This window comes from Penicillium maclennaniae, assembly GCF_028827695.1.
Source record: "Penicillium maclennaniae strain IBT 15551 chromosome Unknown utg000005l:1.0-2652337.0:1.0-2654196.0, whole genome shotgun sequence".
Classification (NCBI taxonomy): Eukaryota; Fungi; Ascomycota; class Eurotiomycetes; order Eurotiales; family Aspergillaceae; genus Penicillium; species Penicillium maclennaniae.
In genome coordinates this window covers 282,848-301,287 of record NW_026623217.1, presented here as the reverse complement: position 1 = coordinate 301,287, position 18,440 = coordinate 282,848, and the positions used below count along the sequence as shown (strand labels likewise).

The 18,440-nt window shown below is 49.0% G+C and overlaps 7 protein-coding genes across 7 annotated transcripts; 3 read left to right on the top strand and 4 right to left on the bottom strand.

The window, feature by feature from the left end:
• Positions 1-68: 68 nt before the first annotated feature.
• On the top strand, positions 69-2,456 carry N7477_005345 (uncharacterized protein; the record flags this gene model as incomplete). Its single annotated transcript, XM_056967008.1, has 2 exons — positions 69-164; positions 219-2,456. The coding sequence occupies 2 exons, from the start codon at positions 69-71 to the stop codon at positions 2,454-2,456; spliced, it is 2,334 nt and encodes a 777-aa protein (XP_056821762.1).
• A 100-nt stretch (positions 2,457-2,556) lies between these two features.
• Positions 2,557-3,546, bottom strand: N7477_005344 (ribosylnicotinamide kinase; the record flags this gene model as incomplete). Its single annotated transcript, XM_056967007.1, is given in 3 exon segments — positions 2,557-2,878; positions 2,896-3,285; positions 3,356-3,546. The coding sequence occupies 3 exon segments, from the start codon at positions 3,544-3,546 to the stop codon at positions 2,557-2,559; spliced, it is 903 nt and encodes a 300-aa protein (XP_056821761.1).
• A 254-nt stretch (positions 3,547-3,800) lies between these two features.
• N7477_005343 (DEAD/DEAH box helicase) lies at positions 3,801-7,536 on the bottom strand (the record flags this gene model as incomplete). Its single annotated transcript, XM_056967006.1, has 2 exons — positions 3,801-6,436; positions 6,489-7,536. The coding sequence occupies 2 exons, from the start codon at positions 7,534-7,536 to the stop codon at positions 3,801-3,803; spliced, it is 3,684 nt and encodes a 1,227-aa protein (XP_056821760.1).
• A 571-nt stretch (positions 7,537-8,107) lies between these two features.
• N7477_005342 (uncharacterized protein) lies at positions 8,108-8,359 on the bottom strand (the record flags this gene model as incomplete). Its single annotated transcript, XM_056967005.1, has 1 exon — positions 8,108-8,359. The coding sequence occupies one exon, from the start codon at positions 8,357-8,359 to the stop codon at positions 8,108-8,110; it is 252 nt and encodes an 83-aa protein (XP_056821759.1).
• Positions 8,360-9,556: 1,197 nt separating this feature from the next.
• On the top strand, positions 9,557-11,261 carry N7477_005341 (putative methionine permease; the record flags this gene model as incomplete). Its single annotated transcript, XM_056967004.1, has 4 exons — positions 9,557-9,889; positions 9,943-10,270; positions 10,477-11,071; positions 11,120-11,261. The coding sequence occupies 4 exons, from the start codon at positions 9,557-9,559 to the stop codon at positions 11,259-11,261; spliced, it is 1,398 nt and encodes a 465-aa protein (XP_056821758.1).
• Positions 11,262-12,734: 1,473 nt separating this feature from the next.
• Positions 12,735-13,856, bottom strand: N7477_005340 (uncharacterized protein; the record flags this gene model as incomplete). Its single annotated transcript, XM_056967003.1, has 1 exon — positions 12,735-13,856. One exon carries the CDS (start codon positions 13,854-13,856, stop codon positions 12,735-12,737), a length of 1,122 nt encoding a protein of 373 aa, XP_056821757.1.
• Positions 13,857-17,692: 3,836 nt separating this feature from the next.
• N7477_005339 (uncharacterized protein) lies at positions 17,693-18,091 on the top strand (the record flags this gene model as incomplete). The annotated part of the gene is made up of 1 exon (XM_056967002.1): positions 17,693-18,091. The coding sequence occupies one exon, from the start codon at positions 17,693-17,695 to the stop codon at positions 18,089-18,091; it is 399 nt and encodes a 132-aa protein (XP_056821756.1).
• Between the last annotated feature and the right edge of the window lie 349 nt (positions 18,092-18,440).

The following is an 18,440-nucleotide window of genomic DNA, read 5'->3' as shown; positions in this document are numbered from 1 at the left end:
TCCTTGTTTTCACTTGTTTGCTTCTCTTCCCACACCCACATCCACTCTCTCATATATCTATCTACATCATGGATCCATCCGAGAAGCCCTGTAGTAACCTGGACATATGGTGTGACTGGACAGGCGAGCCGAATGACCCTGTCGAGGTCGTCGTCTCCGTCGAGGTACGTGATGCTACCCAGCGCTGATATCCAACTAATAGGACCGGTTGCTCCCAGGTCTGGTGTACCCCCAACATCAACTTAGCTGTTCTGAATATCCGCTCATTTCACAATCTGCACATTGTGGAATACGGTATCAGCCTGAGAAAACCTAGTTCCGAAAAAGTCGAGTCCATATTGGGAGGTCTACGCACACGAGACTCACCCGTTGAGATTCACGAAGTGGGAGAATCCTCAACACTGACCAGAGAAGGCGACACCGAGGATGATGAAGATTCACCTTACGAATGCACACCATTCAGCTACTCAGAAGAGGACTGCACTGTTGTTCAAACAGGCCAGGGTGGAGTCTCGGTCCAATCCGACCCTTTTTACTCTAGCGCTGCAATCAGCCTCTTATTCGAAGACGACGAAACGCCCATGCCCAGTCCGAACCCGCGAAAGAGAAATGCAAGGGCAGCTTCACTTCCTGACTCAGTCACTGATTCGGAACGATCATACGGTGGTTCGAGCTTGAAACACAAGGCTCTAGCAGGCAACCGGTCTGATGCATCGACATTTAAACACTCAAAAAAACAGAGCCTCATTCCAAGACCTGTGGGTTCTCCCGGTCAGACTGTCTGGGAGAGCAATCTGAATATCAAGGTCCCGCCGCTGGACTATAGGTCTACTCTGGCTGAGGGGTATCGGCAGCTGGAGGCCAGTTTTCCGTCGCCTGCGAACAAAGAGAATGATTCCGGACCTAAGAGAACGTTGCCTGGGATGGAACGGTCGAATGCGCCGTCTCCTGAGACACTAATGAGTACTACCGGGGTGAAGAGCGTGGATGACAAGGAAAGTCAGCTTATGCGCGAGTGTGGAAATCTTTCTGCGGATGCGAGGCACAGAAGTCCTTGTGACATGTCCATGCCTTCAACTAGTCAAGCGAGTTCTCTTTCGTCGAAAACAGTGGGCTTGCGTATAGACGCACCTTCGGACACTGCCAATTCCCCCGGAGAACCTCATCCACTTCACATCTCCGACTCTCCCGGAGATCTTCCACCACTGTTCACGACCGATGTATCTGGGGACATACCTCCACTAATTGAACCTGATTTCTATGGGGATGAGAATTACCTGTTCGACATCCCCACACACCCCGAATCTTCAGCATCCTGTCAAACACCTATTACCGGACCAGAATTGGTCCTGACTAATGGAGTCTTCCGTATCCGAAGCACGGCTGGCCTCTGTCCCGCAGCCTACGAAGTGTCAATTACGTTCCTATTGCCTCTTCAAAGTGGAAGACCAAGAGGCTGGTGGGAACTCATCGTCCCAGGATTGCCAAGGTTGGCACGGAATGAACACGGCTATGTCTACTTCCGCACACCTCCAGGCCAGGGAATGGAGTTCCGGACTACTTATTTCAAGCGATACAATCTTGTGGAGAGCTGTTTGATGGCCCAATTTTCGATCCCTTCAAAACTCGTCATCTCCCTTCGACCCTGCGAGTCTCGATTTTACGGCTTTCTTAAGGACTTCAAAGTCACACAAGCTATCCGTGCCGAAGTCGTGAATTGCGAAGGAAATGACACGGTCCTCGATGTTGTCGAATACCGCGCCATATGCTCGATTGACCTACTCCAGCGCGACTTCTGGGCCAAGAAATGCGGATTCTACATTTGGATCTGCGGCGGACCCGAGGGTAAATGGGTCACTGTTCTGCCCGATGATGGACGGCGATTTGAAACAATCAAGTTGGACTCCAAGACACCCGACGTCATCGGAGTTTCTGAACTTCAGGTCATTTGCAACCCCTCTCATCTGGGTATGTTCGTCCTGGCGTGGGCAGTCAAAGTCCCGCATGGAAGAAATAAAATTTGGATGCCACTCATCAGAGCAATTCGCGATAAGGCGGATATCGAGGCGGCGCTGCAAGCCGAATTTGAGGCCGCCGAGTCTCCGAGGACGCCTGATATGGTACGCACTGGTCCCATTGATGATGAGCTCCAAGATCCACGGCGCACGGGCACTTTCTGGAAGATGTTCCGATCGATCTGCTATGGTCTGGTCATCTTGTTCCTACTTACTCGTCTTGCCGCGCGTCTTCATGAGATGAAGATTGTCACCCAGGCTACACAGACAAGTATTGACGCTGAATTTGAGCCCGACAATTCTCATGCGGCACCACTGCAGGAGCCAGTGCCAGAATTCCTGGCGTTGCTGGAGGCCAACGTCCCTACTCTCATGCCTCTGCGAGATCGCATCGACTACCTTCTGGGTTGGAAAGGACCTCTTTCAAAGGCCAAAGTCTAGGAGCTCCTTTCTTTTCTTCATTGTATTCCTAGCAAATATGATCAGCACGACAAGAGTCTATGACAACGCTCAGCCAACCATCCTAACTCAACCTTCCAATCTATGAACAATAAGCCCCTAAAACCTCCCCAACAGCCCATCTCAAAACATCCTCCATCCCAGCTTCAACCCCCGGCACAACCCTCACCCCAACATCCCTCCTAACATCCAGCCCATCCCCAACCTTCTCCACCAAGCTTCCCTCACCATCCTTCGCCACAATCAACCAAGCATGATCCTCCACATATCTAGGCCAAACGATATCATCCACATATCCAGGTGGATCCACCCAGAAATTCTGCGGCGGCCGATCATCCTCCCCCTCCAGATCAACCTCGCCCCCCTTTCCCCGGTGCCCTGTCCCTCCTCCGGCTCCGGCGCCGCTCCAATAGTCACATACCCGCTTCTGCCCTCCCTCCTCCTCTTCACATTCGCATAACTGGCAGGCAGAAACAACGGCAAATCAATAGCCCCATGAACCTTCCTCAGAACATGTCCTTCATCATTAGGAGGCGCGTAGAGTAAAAAACCCTCCATGAATGCAATCGTGTCCACATGCGACCCAGAAGAGAGTCTCTTCCCGACTAGATCCCGTAGTTCAGAAACTAGAGCCTCTGAAACGCCTGACTCGCCTTGCTCATTCTGGTCTTCTTTGCTTTGGAGTCGAGGTGGAAGGTGGCCGGTTTTCCGAACGTAGGAAAGAGCTTGTGAGAGGAATGTTGTGTCTATTGCTGAGACGGTGTCCCAGTCTTGGATGCGAGTTCCGGCGGGGGTTGTTGTGTATGGAATTCTGGGTGTGTGAGTGGATTATTATTCTTCTTCTTACAATGGTACAAGGGCAGAGAACGGGGAATACGTACTGGTCGTCTGGGTAGTAGAAGTCATCTTCATGGATTATGAATGTGTTCAGGGCTTTACCCGAGTCGAGAGGTACCCCGCAGAAGACGCGTTGGAGGAGGCGGGCGAGGGTGGTTTTGCCGCTGGACGAGGGCCCGGATATGCCGACTATCAGGGCTTTCGGAGGGTCGAGGGTGGGATTGAGATCTGTCATTATTCCTCTTTCTGCAGATTGAAGGACGGGGTCGTGGTTTGTGCTCTTGTGTGAGAAATGGAGATAAAGAGGAGATGAGGAGGGGGTGAGATTTATCGTTATCTTATCTCTTCTCCATCGCGATCTTGATCTATACAGGGTTCGAGATTACGTTCATGGAGTGAGGAAATGAAGAGCAAGAGCTCAGCACGGAATATCATCAATACGTGTCTATTGGGTATTTTACAGTGATCCACCAGCGCCGTGCTTGAAAATTACAACCCGGGATTGAACAATGATACCCGCCTCTCTGGAGACTTCTTTGGGGTCCCCTTGGGTAAAGGCCCATCGATATCCTCGAAAACTTGGACAGATGATGCAAAACCAATGCGCGGTCTCTTAGGCGTAGGGCTTACCGGAGGAAATGCATCGGAGTCAGCATCGGACTCTTCCATCTGCTGAGTCCGCTTCAATAGATCTCGCTTGCCCTCAACTTCCTCATCGGGAATTGGAAGGGAATGTTTATCAAAGAATCCAGTGGCATACTGCAAAAGCGCCATCTCGGAATCTCCTTCAACAGGCATGGCCAGGAAAGGCTCTCGCTGAATGATGTCGCTCATAGCGTGGTCATCAAGTAGACTCTTCTCCGCATTCTGCATCTCAGCCTCTGACATTTCCTTTCGTCGGCGGAGCATGCGGTCTTCCAATGTGTCTCGGAGAACGAGTGTTTCGACGTAGACTGGCCTGGTCTGGCCAAGTCGATGGGCACGTTTAATAGCTTGGCTTTCGACGGTTGGTTGCCAGATGGGGTTAACGATGAATACTCGAGAGGCTTGTACAAGGTGGAGACCGTGGGAGGCTTGTCGTAGATCCATAAGGAGGACGCGAACTTCACTTGTTTCACGGAACAGATTTAAATACTGTTCGCGAAGATCAGTTTTCAGTGTACTTGCGTAGATACGAAACTCGATGCCGAGGAGTTCGAGACCTTCGGCTATCCAGAAGGCGGTGTTGGGGTTGTCGTAAAAGATGATGATCTTTTCTTGCGTTTGAAGCTCCCATACTCGGTCCAGCAGGTACGTGAGCTTCGCGGAGGCAGTGGCGATGAAGTGGGTCTTCATGAGGGGTGAATCCTTGGAAAGACTCCTCAGGATCTTGCGAGAGTAAGTCTTCTTTGGGGACTTGTTGCTCTTAGGCTTCGCGCCATGGCTCATTTGCCCAGGGACGGCAGATGTATTGGTCGACTCTGGTGCACCCTTCGTGGCAGTAGCCCCTTTATCACGCTTCTGGAGTTCAAATCTGACCCTGAGACCTCTTGAAGACAATCCGTCAGAAGGATCGTGTGCCCGAAGATGTTCCGTAACGAATTGCTGGGCATGACGAGCTTGGGTGATGCCCATAAGTAGCGGCTCCCGGTCTGGGTTCGCGCGATCAAGTGCCCAGTGGGCTTTGTGGTCTGCTGGGAAGTCTCTGATAAAAACACCAAGCTCATGTAGCTGTTTGAATTCGCACCAGCTACTGCATTCCAATGCCAGACGGGCGATATCCATTCCGCGGCTCAACTGCTCAATATCCGGGGGTTTCATCTTCTCTCGGTTGACTTCCATGTACTTGAGCGCATGGTTGATGGTTTCCTGAGGGTCCGTTTCTGATCCTGCCCACCAGAAGCCAGCCTGGCGCAAATTGGTGATAGTCTGATTGAGGTGCCTCCTATTACTAGGGTCGAAAATGTAATCTGGGCCTTGACGCTCCGATGTGATGGAATTCACAGCAAGACCGAATAGGAACAAATTGATCGACAGCCGGTCGTGGAAAGTCGGTTCCAAATGGACTGTTTTATTGTAGAGCTTTGGAAGAGTGATCTCACGGTTGACAGTGTCATCCTGATGTCTCACCACGAGACCTTGCAGTGTGGCACGAATGGCTGGAGATTTTCGTCGGGTACCATCTTTGCCCTTCGGTTTGACGTATTTCGTCCAATCGGTAGGACAATTCGACCAAGGCTTCAGATCTAGAAATTCAATCACCATGCGCCGCAGTCTATCCAGATCTTTCAACTCCCTCTCGCTCGCACTTCCAGTCTTCTTGCGGCCTTGCAGTACAGCCGCAGCGATCTCTTCAGGAGATTCTGTGTCGCTGGTGTAAGCCTCGTGAGATGCAAGACTAACTTCCAGTCCGATGAGATTCTCAGATGGTGTTCCAGAGATGACCCAACGACGCTCAAAATGCAGCTGACCGAGCATGTGAATCATGTTAGTCTTCGAGCCATGGCCTGCGACATTGTGCCCTTCATCGACAATGACACGAAGCCAGTGGAGCTCTGTCAGGGGTGAGTCAACCTGGACAAATGTGTTGCGCCGATTATTGACAGGCTCGCCCACTTCTCGTTCAAAGCGAGTCTTTGAGAAGAGCACAATGTCAAACTCCAGAAGTTCGTCTGCTGATGGTGTTTTATCAGCTCCTTGTCGCAATACTCGGATTTTGAGACCTTCAGTGTGGACACTGATCTCGCGAACCCAATGATCAACCAAGTTGTTGGGGGCGATGACCAGTGTTCCAGAGCAGAGGCGAATGCGCTTTGGCGGAGGACGTGTAAAAGTCGTGGTCAGCCGGACTTGGTGTCTTATCGCAGGCGGCGCAATCTCGTAAAATCCACGATTAGTTTCACAGGCCTTGACACAGCGGCTATAAAGTTGGCCATCTTGTTCTGTCTCAATGAAATGGGCTTTCCAGGGCAGGGATTTTCGTCCGGCTGCAGCGGCTGCCATCTCCATGAGAGATCCTGTCTGTTCACGGACAGGTATTTCCGGTAAGTACTCAATGGGTATTTTTGGAAAATGCCCTCGGGTGGCCCAGATGACGGCAAGACAAATCAATGTTTTCCCGCAGCCCATAGTTTCTGCAAGGATACCTAGTTCACACGTTAAAAGTGACTTTCCATGGAGACCAGAACAAGATCTTACCTCCCACAGCCTCATCATACATCTCCTTCTGAAGGGTAATCCATCCATCTTCCTTGTCGTAAAAATATTCAAGACCCGTTGGACTGGAACACGCCTGCAGACGCGGATCAAGCATTCGCGCCGGCTGCACCTCCCGTTGCACCATCATGGCAGCTGAGCGACGCTGGTACGGATAGAGAGGACTCTTCAGGCCATACTCTGAGAAATCTTCATCAGACAACAAATATGACATGGCTTTGCGCGAGGGGCCGTCTTTGACAGTGTCCACTTGTGGGTTTGGATCTTGTAAAGTGTTGAATATGTACCACAACGATTCATCATCCTCGCCACTGGATAGTGCGTCTGAGTTATTTGAATCTCTCTTCCCGTGCCAAGCCTCAGGTGAAGGGTCGATCTTGGACATCACTACTTTGAAAGCGTTTCTCAAGTTTTTGATGGAGCGCTGTGTGTTGTTTTGATGGGCAAGTCTTGGGTCGACATAAATTCTAGCATTGGAACTTCCATGGAGAGCCTGGTAGCGGATCCAATGATGTGCTTCCAGCAGCTGAACGTCTTGTAATTGAGAATCTGTCTGCCGGAGTGTTCCTATAGCAAGTAGTGGTCCGAAGTCCTCGTGTTGTCTCTTGGGCTGTACTGTGTTTGAAATGGGTAATGCATCAGGCGTATGATTCAAAAATGCCGAAGAGTCTGGCGTGGTATCCATCGAATCTAATGATTTCACGTTTGTAGAACCGTTGCATTGCGATGTACTCATGTGAGCATCAGAGCCATGAAAGGACGTATTTGGACTTCCGACAAGCGCATTTGTGTCATCATGGTTGAAACCCCCAGAAATTCCATCGATGAGAGGTGATTTGGCTTTCGGAGTTGGCACATTTGAGGGCAGCAAAGATTCCGATTTAGCAACCTGGTCAGTATCTGGGGGAGCCGTCGTGGCCTCAGAAGGGGTCGAAATAGGTACCACCTCTGTCTTAGGGGAATCTGTCCATGACTGAAGCTCCCATGCAGCCTCCAAGGTGCTCGCCCCAGGCTTGAACGTGACATCCATGATGACAGGATCGCGCATGCAGGAAGAAGGAATAGTACGGAGATAAGCGGCGGTGATTAACGCCGTGGTCCACCAATGCTGACATAAGCCATTTTTGGCCAGCAGGACCTTAGTAATCAGGTCGAACTCTTGGCGGTGTCCAATTGGATTAGTCGTCTAGCATTTGATTTACTCCGGCGTTAATCTTGAGACGATTTTAATTAAATCACAAAGCATAGACGAGGCATACCTGTCCAGGTCAGGGCGGACATGGAAGCTGCAGCCCGAAATCGCAATATGTACGATAAGAGGTCATAGCCGCATGGCCTCATTTTCCACCGGTATACATCAATTTACCCAAGGCGGAACAAAGGATGAGCCATTATGCTCTTTGTGTAGCACCTGCGACGATAGAGCACAGCGAGTGACTCTTATTTAATTCTTCTATCATTTTTTCCAAGGAACCTATAAGCTATGACTGGCGTTTGTTAGGAAGTTCGTGCTCAAAACAAGATGATCCCATAAACGTAGGAATAAAACATCCTCAGGCCATAGCGATCAATCTTGCTGGACAACAAAATGGAAACCATATTCAATAGCTTCTCTTGTGTCTCATCCAGCTCAAAGCCACGGGCTTGAAAATAACAGCCGCGAAACTTGGTACAATGGCCATGCCCTGTGAGGCGAAAGTCACTGCGAGGTTTTTGACAGCATCCACAACCTCTACTACAGCAACCACCACGACTCGCACAGTCTTCGCATAATCGAGGAGTAGGATACCGTTGTGGCTTCTCCTGTGTCGAAATAAATGCTTATTTGAAGCGACGAGAAAGACAATGATCATTGTGAATATAAATGCGGCTTTCTACGGTCTAGTAAACCTGTCTCAGAGTCTTGAGCTCCTTAAACCCTCAACCATTCATCACGAGATTGCTGGATCTTCTTTTTCTGCTTATGCGGATAGTCGACCTTTTATATAGGTTGTGTAGCTCGACAGCATTTGCTTAGAAGGAAAGTTTCCCTTTGGACAATTTCGCGACAGCGGGTATCAAGTTCAGTAGTTCCCTGGGTCCACCGGCTCACAGCTAGTTTGGATCTATCAATAATGATGCTTTGTCGCTTACGCGGCTGCTGTGCTGCTTTCCCTCAGCCTGGTGATTGATTTGATGATTGTGATGCCTTTTGCTCTAACTTATTCTCGAACCGACCAAGGATCCTTCGAAACGGCGAATGTGGTTTCTCTTTAGACGGCGCATAATCAATGGAGCAAGTGAGCTCGGTTGAAAGAGGACCAAAAGTATCAAATTTAATAGACACAAGTTGTAGCAGGGGTTTGTAGAGAGCCGCCGGAGGATTCTGGGGATCAATTCTACTTGATTAAACTACGAAGGTGCGTCACATCAGTATTGATCCTTGACCTTTAATCAGAAAGTAAGTCAATTCATGGCGTCTAAGCCAATTAGAATTGCCATGTCACTGATGACCTCCGCAACCGGGCGCTTCGCCAAGCGCAATGTGACAACAAATGAATCGCATTCTAAACTTGACCGGCCAGACTCAATCATGACTCCTCTCAGGTGTTTCAATGTCTGGAAGGGGCCACGTTTTAAAGATAGAGAGGGCAATGATATGGTGCAAAACGAAGATCCGTACGTAGACTCAGGGCTGAAGATGCAGACTTGTCGGGATCTGATCGATGTTCTCTGCATATTACGTTGTCCTTTGTGGTTTCAGCTCTGTCTCACAGCATGTTGATCGCCATTTCCGCCATCAAGACACAATATTTGCAATACTGTCAGGCGTAATGCAAGAAGCGCAAACACAACATTTCACCCCGATGACGTGCTAAGACACAACTCTTAGAACGCGTTGATTTCCAAGCAGCGCTATCAGACACATCTCATTTTTGAAGATCTTCAAAGATAGTCTTTTGTTCTTCCCACCATCTTATTCTCACTTGAATATCAGAAATAGATCAGTTTAGACGGTAAATATCACACTGAATCCGCCCGATCCGACGCGACCAGTTGAGTCAAGGACCATGACGCATAGTGAAACACAACCTTTGTTAGAGTCAAACAGCTACCAAACACAACCCGAAAATAATGTTCAGGCAGACTTCCCCGCTGAATATCCAGACAGTCTCCCGGGATCAAATCATGGAAAAAGTCTCAGCTGGGCCAGCGCGTACATCTTAGTGGTTTCTCGAGTCATTGGAAGCGGCATTTTCGCCACGCCGGGATCCATCGTCAAGTCTGCTGGTAGTATTGGGCTGACTTTGCTGGTATGGCTTGTTGGCACGGTTCTAGCGGCATGTGGTATGGCGGTTTCACTGGAGTACGGGTGTATGCTGCCTCAATCGGGAGGTGATACGGTACATTCTATCCGACCAGCTAAAAAGTATAAATGAGCTAAGTGTCTCACAAGGTCTACTTGGAGTATACTTATCCGCGACCGCGATTTCTTGCGTCGACGTTGATCTTTGTGCAAGCGGTGGTCCTCGGGTTCACAGCAAGCAACAGCATTATCTTTCCAAAATATGTTTTATTTGCATTTTATGTCGAGCCGACAGATCTGCAACAGACGGTCTTCGCTGTTGGACTTTTGACTGCCGTTACGATCATTCATGGTGGGTTCTTGAAGACTGGAATAGCGATTCAGAATGCCCTTGGTTGGGTCAAGCTCTTTTTGATCGGCGCAATGTCGTTGACCGGTGTCTGGGTCCTCCTTCTTCACTTCTTTGGAGGCGCTATTAGTGTGTCTCCAGGGAAAGAAACAGCACTGTTTATCTCCTGGGACTATCTATGGGAAGGTTCAAATTGGAGCTGGAGTCTTTTATCGACATCGCTCTTCAAGGTGATATACTCCTATGCCGGACTAAACAACGTCAACAACGTTTTGAATGAAGTGAAAGATCCAGTTCGGACGTTGAAACTGTTTGTCCGACTGCTTTACTGACAGCTGGTGGCCTTTACTTGCTGGCCAACGTATCCTACCTACTGGTCGTTCCACTGGAAGAGATTAAGAACAGTGGAGAGCTGGTGGCTGCTTTGTTGTTCCAACGACTCTTTGGTGAGCGCATCGGCAGAACAATCTTCCCACTTGCCATCGCCATTTCCGCCGCAGGAAATGTAATGGTGGTGACTTTTGCCTTGGCACGCGTCAACCAAGAGATAGCACGCCAAGGGTTTCTACCCTGGCAAAAACTGCTTTCGTCCTCACGACCATTTGGCAGTCCCCTTGGCGGCTTGATTGTCCACTATATTCCTTCTCTGCTGGTGATCACATTACCTCCACAAGGAGATGTCTACAACTTCATCCTAGACGTTGAAGGATACCCTGGTACAATATTTGGCTTAGCCGTGACCATTGGTCTGTTGATACTGCGATACAAAGAGCCATATCGTGTCCGCCCATATAAAGCGTGGCTTCCAGCTGTGTTTTTGCGCATTGTGGTATGCCTCGCCTTGCTTGCGGCTCCCTTTATCCCACCGCCCAATTGGCAAGGTGACGTGGACTTCTTCTATGCAACGTATGCTATAGTTGGGATTAGTTTGTGCGTACCATCAAAATGAGTTGCAAGATACTAATGGATGAAAAACAGGATTCTCTTGGCAATCTTCTATTGGTATGTGTGGACTGTGCTTCTGCCTCGGTGGGGAGGGTACAAGTTGGTGGAGACAGTTGACACGCTTGATGACGGCACAAGTATTACCAAGTTTGATCGATCATATGAAGTCTCATAGAAACCTGTGTAATTTTCCCATTGTCCTCTCGTCCAACGCCAACTCCCGGACTCGGCACCAACCCTAGACTGCGTCAAGTGCCGAGCGACAGGGAGAATGTGAGGTAGGACGGAGGCAGGATGGAGTTGGTCAAGCCGGCAGAAAAAAAATCTCTTATCTCGGGTGAAGCTTTAAAGTAATTATCTAATGAATACAATTCGTGGAAATACATCAAGGCCACGCAGTAACCTGTGGAAGCCGGCAGAGTCTTCTGGCTTGGATGGAGATGCAGGTTTATATCAACATTGACAAGCTGCAAGACGCCGAGCTAGGGCTATTACATTAAGACCTGCAAGGTCTCATTTCTGGCCTGGGCCTTTTCAGGACTCGCCCCGGCCGGGCTGTCACGGGAAATCGTAAATTGACCGTACAACACAGCAACATTCTTGTCCTAACAATGTCGCAGATAGATCTCATAGCCACACATCGGCAAGCATCGGCTGGTCTCTACGAGATGATTTTGAGAAGGAGTGTAGTGGGATTACTTATAGAACACAAGATAAGGCATCTGTCGAGGCCAGAACTTGGTCACCACGTGGGCTAGTTTTGAAAATAGATATAAAGTCGGAGTTTTGTTGTATACACATGACGACGAAAAGAAGAAACAGTCTAGAAATGGATTCAATGATTATTTATGAGAGAAGTAACAAGGAGAGGACTTCAACATCTTTCGAAGAGATGTCTAGAAAGAAATACAGAAGGAGAAACCTGCAAAATCAAGTGAGTAGGCCTACTTAGACCATCATGTTTAGCCCAGAAACATTAAATAGGCCTCAAATGCGACAGAAGAATAGATGTCGGGTCTTTCTGGGTCTACCGGCGGGTGAGAGGCTTATTCATCATCTAGAGCAATACGTGCTTTGCATTGATAATACCTTCTACAGGAGACTTTCGAGCCGGTCTGTGCCGCGGAATTAGGCTTGGATACTTCTTCATCTTATTACTTCCTGAATTTAGCTTGATTACGGAAACTCATTCGAAATAAATTCTACCAATGGCACCCTTAGAGATCGTGGGCCCTATGATCGTCATGGAGAAGTGAGTGATACCAACGCTAAAGGCTTCCCGAGGGTCGACAGGCTTGAAAGTGGTTCATTGCATTATATTAAAGCATCAAATCATCAAATGACCATTGCTTGAGATGAATTCCAGTCTTGAGTATCGGCCATTGCTTCCATGTTGTTTTTGCTCACAATCGAAGGCTATTACCTGAAGTTTCATGTCATAATAATCATAATAGATTTTTGAACCACGTAGTAGGTCAGATAAATTGCAATATGCAAATAGTGAAAGTAAAATGCCAGAAAAGGGTATACCGCTAAGATATTACCGAACACCAAATCACCCCTTCATATACGACGAGGTGTGGATACAAGAAAGATAGAATGGAAATACACCTTCTCCTCCTCCTCGACGCCCATTATCTAATCTCGTTTATCCTGAGTAATCCAGAGTAACAGCAAGACGCACAGGCCCCGAAGACAGGTTACCACCAATACCACCGATATCAGCTTCGGAAGCGGTATAGGCATTGCTAACAGTGCCCGCAGCAGTGGTGATGGACGAACACGTGGTTGATGTGATCTTACTGCAGATTTTCATACCCTGGACAGACATATTGGCCTCCTGGGCAGTAATGGCAGAGACATCGAAGCCAGACCAGCCATCGTTTGCAGTCGAGCCGAAATCAAACTCGGCCCAAGTGGAAGCGTAGCTGCCGTAGGTGTTGGTGGGGATGGAGTCTTTGTGGGCGGTCCAACCTCCCTGGGAGTCGACATCAAAAGCATAGTAGACAGTTTCGCCGGCGGCGATGGTGAAGTTGTGGCAGGCATTTCCGTACCAGCCGTCCATGGCTCCGTCAGGGCCGATCTTGTTCCAGATGACGACGAGCCAGTCTTCGCTGTTGGAACCGGTGAACTCGACGACGTACTTATACTCGCTGGCTACGGAGCTGTCGACTCTCTGGATATTGGAGCCGTAGGGGCTGCCAACATTGCCGGTGTAGGTGTCGCCGGAGCCGGAGGAGTTGGTGACGGTACCGAAGCCGGCGGTGGAAAACTCACCGCTGGCGGGAGTTGCGGTCCAGGCAGCATTAGCGGAGTCCGTAGTGGAAGTCTCAGCAGAAGTGGTCGTGGTCGGTGTGATAGTAGAGGTCGACGATTCAACGATGTAAGTAGTAGACTCAACGGCGGTTGATATGCTCGACACAAGAGTGGAAGAAGATGACTCGATAGTGATAGTGGTTGTGGGCACAACGATGGAGCTCAAAGTAGAGGAGGTCCATGCAATAGACGAGGATGAAGACCAGACAGGAGTAGAGCTGGTCAAGACTTCAACAGCCGCCACGGGCGTCGGGGTCGCCAGGACACTGAAGCTTTCGGTGCAAGGGCAGTCAATGATAGTGGACATGGCGGTAACGGTGACAGTGTTATCAACCTCAGCCTCAGCCTGGCGACGGGCATGGCCCTCGTGGCGGCCCTGATAGTGACCATGACGACCGGCGAGAGTACCGCTGGTCAGCGCTGCCAGCAGCAAAACAGACTCGGTGAAGCGCATCTCGCACGAGAAATTATTTTTCGGTGAAAGTCGGGAAGCACCGTTAGGCTCGTAGAGCCTGATAGAAAGGTCTGGGAAATGAGTGACTATGTAAATGAATGGCAGGAGTGATACTTCCGAGAAAGATGCAAGAAAAGTGTAAAGGACAAGAAGGGGGGACTAGCCTACGATTTTAATTAATGACACTAAGGCTTCAATATTATGGTGTTATAAGTATTCGGACAGGCTCCAAACTGGGCGTCAAAGTGGGAGCGCATCGGAGTCAGGGCTAACGCTTTGGTTGACGTGTGCTCTGGAGCTAGCGGATATTGGCTACAACAAGAATGGCTGATTATTGGTGATGTGCCTGACCTTAGGCCCACCCGTTTATCGAATCTTGCCGGCAACCTAAATCTGAGATCGCACTATTACGCGGTCGTTGAAAGTGGGCGCGTAATCTCCCCCCGGGCCACTCCCCTAGCTGCCGAACACTCGAACACTTTGTATAAAAGATTCATTCTGAACTTGCCAGTGAGTGGAGTCGGGCTATGCCTGTTCCTGTTATTTTACCCATAGTCCACCTCAAGCCAAGGTCTTTGTCACCGTGGAAAGGAGGACATGCAATAGAAAAGAAATTGGATTTGGGGATTTTTAAATGCTCGAAAATGTATTGATTGGTCGATTTTGGCCCCGCAGGGCGAGACGCGGAGTGGATTGAAGTGGAATACCCAGAGTCGTCCATTGTCTGAATCATGGTCACAACTGCAATATTGGCTCGAAAAATATCAGCCAGACGTGGGCGTCTACCTTTCTCTTCTATAGCTATCTCGTGGATGGTGTTGCACATGTACGACATTGCATCTCGGCCACTTACACTGAAGGCGATGGCGTATCTGTCTTTCTGAAGCCTCCACTCTCTTTTCGAGGAACGCTTAGGTCTTGACGAGCCGGATGACAGTCCTTGCAAAAAGGCTTTTCAGCCTTTTCAGCCCTGACAAGCTTTTTTGCTCGAACTGTGGGGTCGTTTCACCGGGCCGTCTTCGGTCCAGGCTGTGTGTTGACACAGTTTGGGGGGGGGGGGGATTTCCGACAACATGCCCCTGAATTGCCACCGAAGCCCAAATCCACAAGACCTGGGGTCTACACCTGAAGAGTTGATCTAGATTGTTGAACTTGACGATGAAAAACAGCCCAGTCTGCGTACGATAGCAACATGCAAGTCTAACACGATGCAAAGCCATGTTGATGTCAGCCGTAGCAAGTGTAAAGTGGCCGGGCCGCCGATGATCGGCACGAAGGCGCTTGTTGAGTTTCTAGTGCTATTGCGACGAAGCTTTCCGGCATTCAGATATTCATTACCATCGCCAGGTCGTTATAGCTCATGCTTCGTCGGACTACGCGTGTCCCCCCGGCGATCATGCAGCGGCACCTGTACGTATTTTGGGATCGCAAGCGTAAGTTCTGAGACTGAAACCGCCTGCTCCAAAAGTAGTCCCTACAGAGTACGCCAGACTAGACAAATCGGGGACAGCGTCCGTGATACTCTCAGCTGTCACATTCAAGTCTCCGTCATTGCGCACCTATTTCTGATCCGGCGCCTTGGCTGCCGCGACGAAGACGGCCACCGTGCCAGGCTTACGCAGTGGAAGGGCAGTGCTGAACTATGGGGCTTGGCATAATTAAAGGGCTATTTTGACCACTGGAGCCGACTTTCGAGAGAAATGTTGCCCTTGACTCAATCATTCCCGGTTTCAGGCCTATTGAACTGCCGAGATCGTTGCGGGTACCACGTAGTGTGGAGATGTTCTACACCATATGCCCTAGATCCGCACCATGATCAGTTGGCAATTTCTTGCACCCTGGAGTACAATGATGTTTGCTGTGTGTACAAAATCTTAACTTCGTGGGCTCAATGGGTACTCTAGCAACAATTCCAAGCTACTCCCGAGGGCTTTGACTTGAGTACAGTCACCAGTTCATGTTTCTTTCTCATTATTTTTACATTATTGTACGCTTAAATCGCAGTTGTGTCTATCTCCAAGCTAGCTCAACCGATTCTTGCTCATGCCATCAAGCTTGAAAAGGTTGTCAGCTGGACTACCCAGGTAACCTGGATTCCTCTTGCCACCAAAAAACGCTATGTGAAATTAGATGAAGAAGTGGTGCTCGCTTGCTGGACTAACCGGGTAAATTCTTGCTGATCTCCTTTGGAAGTCGGCTTAGGGACCTGTTATCTTTCGTAGGTTGACAGTTAACTGATCGTGAGGTCACATTTCGTTTCCATGCTACTACTCTCTATCGAGTTCTAAGATTTTACGGACTCTAGAGATGTCAAAGCTTTGTGAAAAAACTTGACCGACAAGGCTAATAAGGTTTGATTATGAACAGAAGCTCAGCGATTTGGGTCGGCAGGCATTTCTCAGTCTGTACCCCTCTATGAGTGATTTAGAGGAAACTTGTAAACCTTGCCTATTGACCCTCGTCTACTTGTCCTTGTGGCAAAGCCAACCTGTGACTTTCAGTACATAATTAGCCCCAACAAGGCAAGAATCGAAGCCACATGATACTGTGATGCGGGCCATTCTAGCTCATTTATATGGTATCCAGTGAGTCCAACCCACGTTGCACAATACCCCTGACCTCGCATGCATACATTAATCCAGAGCGGCATTACCCCTCTTTTTGTCCTATCTTGAGGCTCCGCAAGACGCTAATGTCAATTGATGTCGACAGTCCTTGAAGTTATTATGGTTCATTACCTCCAGGTACTATTGCACATCACTGCCTAGACGATCGATCATTGACTGCGCTGGTTGAATTGTGTCCCCGCGCCAAGATGATGCTATCATCGCCTGCCAGTATGGCGATTCATGACGGTCGCTTTACAGCTTCTGAAGAGACTCAGAAGTGAACAGACTACGAGTATTGAGCCTGAATTGGCAACTGCTCGAGGGAGCTTCGCGAGCATAATAGTATTAGTGTTCTTCTCTGCGTCCTCTTCAATTCAGATCATAGAGAGAACTCCCCGCAGCCTTCTGATTCGCTACCCCATCCGCCTCAAGCGACTCAAGCATATATCAATGAATTGAGCCAGAGGCTCAGGATGCGAAAAGGCTACTGCTGACGTGGTGGCCTCGGCAAACGCAGACGGGCTACCTGGGATCTTTCGCGAGAACGACGACAACGCCTTGTCGAGGCATGTTTGCAGTAGATTAGGCGAAGAACGCTTGTTCTTGCCCGGGTCTGATTTGCATATCATGACTCGCATCCCTACATTATCCATATTGCCGACCGTTCGACTATCCGCATGCTCCAGAACACGTCTTAAAGGACCCCTGTGTCTTGCATAGATACACGACTCAGCTCATTTGCCTCATTTCTGCGGGCCATCATCAGATAGGTCTGCCTGTAATCAGATACCAGTATTTAGCTCAATTTGGACGTACTACCGTGGGTCGAGACGCGCTTTAACCTCGGGAAGATCTTGACCAGAGGCATTCATAAAGCAACACAATGCCCCAGGTAAATTGATACCTTCATCAGCCATTATCCTTCCTAGTAAAATTTGCCTTCCATTTTATGATGTCTTCAGAAGCAAAATCTCTGCTTGTGCCGCTCAATGGCAATTCTTCGCAATGTGGTACTCTCAAAAATGTCATGAAAGATATTGCCTTGATTGGTTCCAACCCCGAGCTGCAGAATATAGCGACCATTCTAAATGAAATCGATCACCAGAAACGGCAAAATGAGTCAAAGAGGAAGATCTGGCAAAACTCCAAATTGATCTTCAGGTCTACAGAGAGAAAACAGAAGCCGCGATCCAGGTAAACTTGGATCATTGTGAAAAGCTCAAGGGGATGCAGAAAAACGTCGAAACGGAGAGAGACAACCTCCAGTATCTTCTAGCTGAAAAGATCAAAGATCTCGAGGAGCGCACCGAAGAGATCGAGAGTCTTCGAGCTAAGGTGACGCAGCTTCAGTCAAATTGTTCGCAAGAAGAAGAAAAAGTCGCCAAATCCTGTGCTGAAATTACCGATCTCCAGAAGAAAATGAAAGAGAGGGATACCAGGCTTGAGAAGATGCATAGTGCAGGGTCGAATCTCAAAACCGCGCTGTCAGACCAGCGAAAGAACAACGAAGATCTGAAGAAACAGATAACCTTACTTCAGAAAGAAGAACAAAAGTCTCTAAGCAAGCTTCAAAAGCTGGAGAGCTTCACGGTCGGCCATACGGAAGTGAACGAAGTTGAGATGTAAGTTCCAGCAATGTGCACTCCCACATCAAAGTTACTGACTGAGCTCAACTCATTAGAAGAGACGAGTTCAACAAATTCTGGGATTATGCCATCGAACAACTTCATGCGATCCTGAACCAAGATCTTGAAGACAAAGCTCTCAAGGTGGGCGCTCCTCTACCTCCGATGACTCTGCGTGTGAGAACATTTTACCTGACATAAACCGAAGGACAAACTATTTTGGAACAAATTCCGAGAAGACAGCGCGCTAATAGTCCATCATCGGGTCACTCTGCCTTCTGCCTTCTTCCAACTCTCCTGCTGCCAAAGCAATGCGCCTTGTCGTTATCCTTGGCATTTTAGCTAGGGAA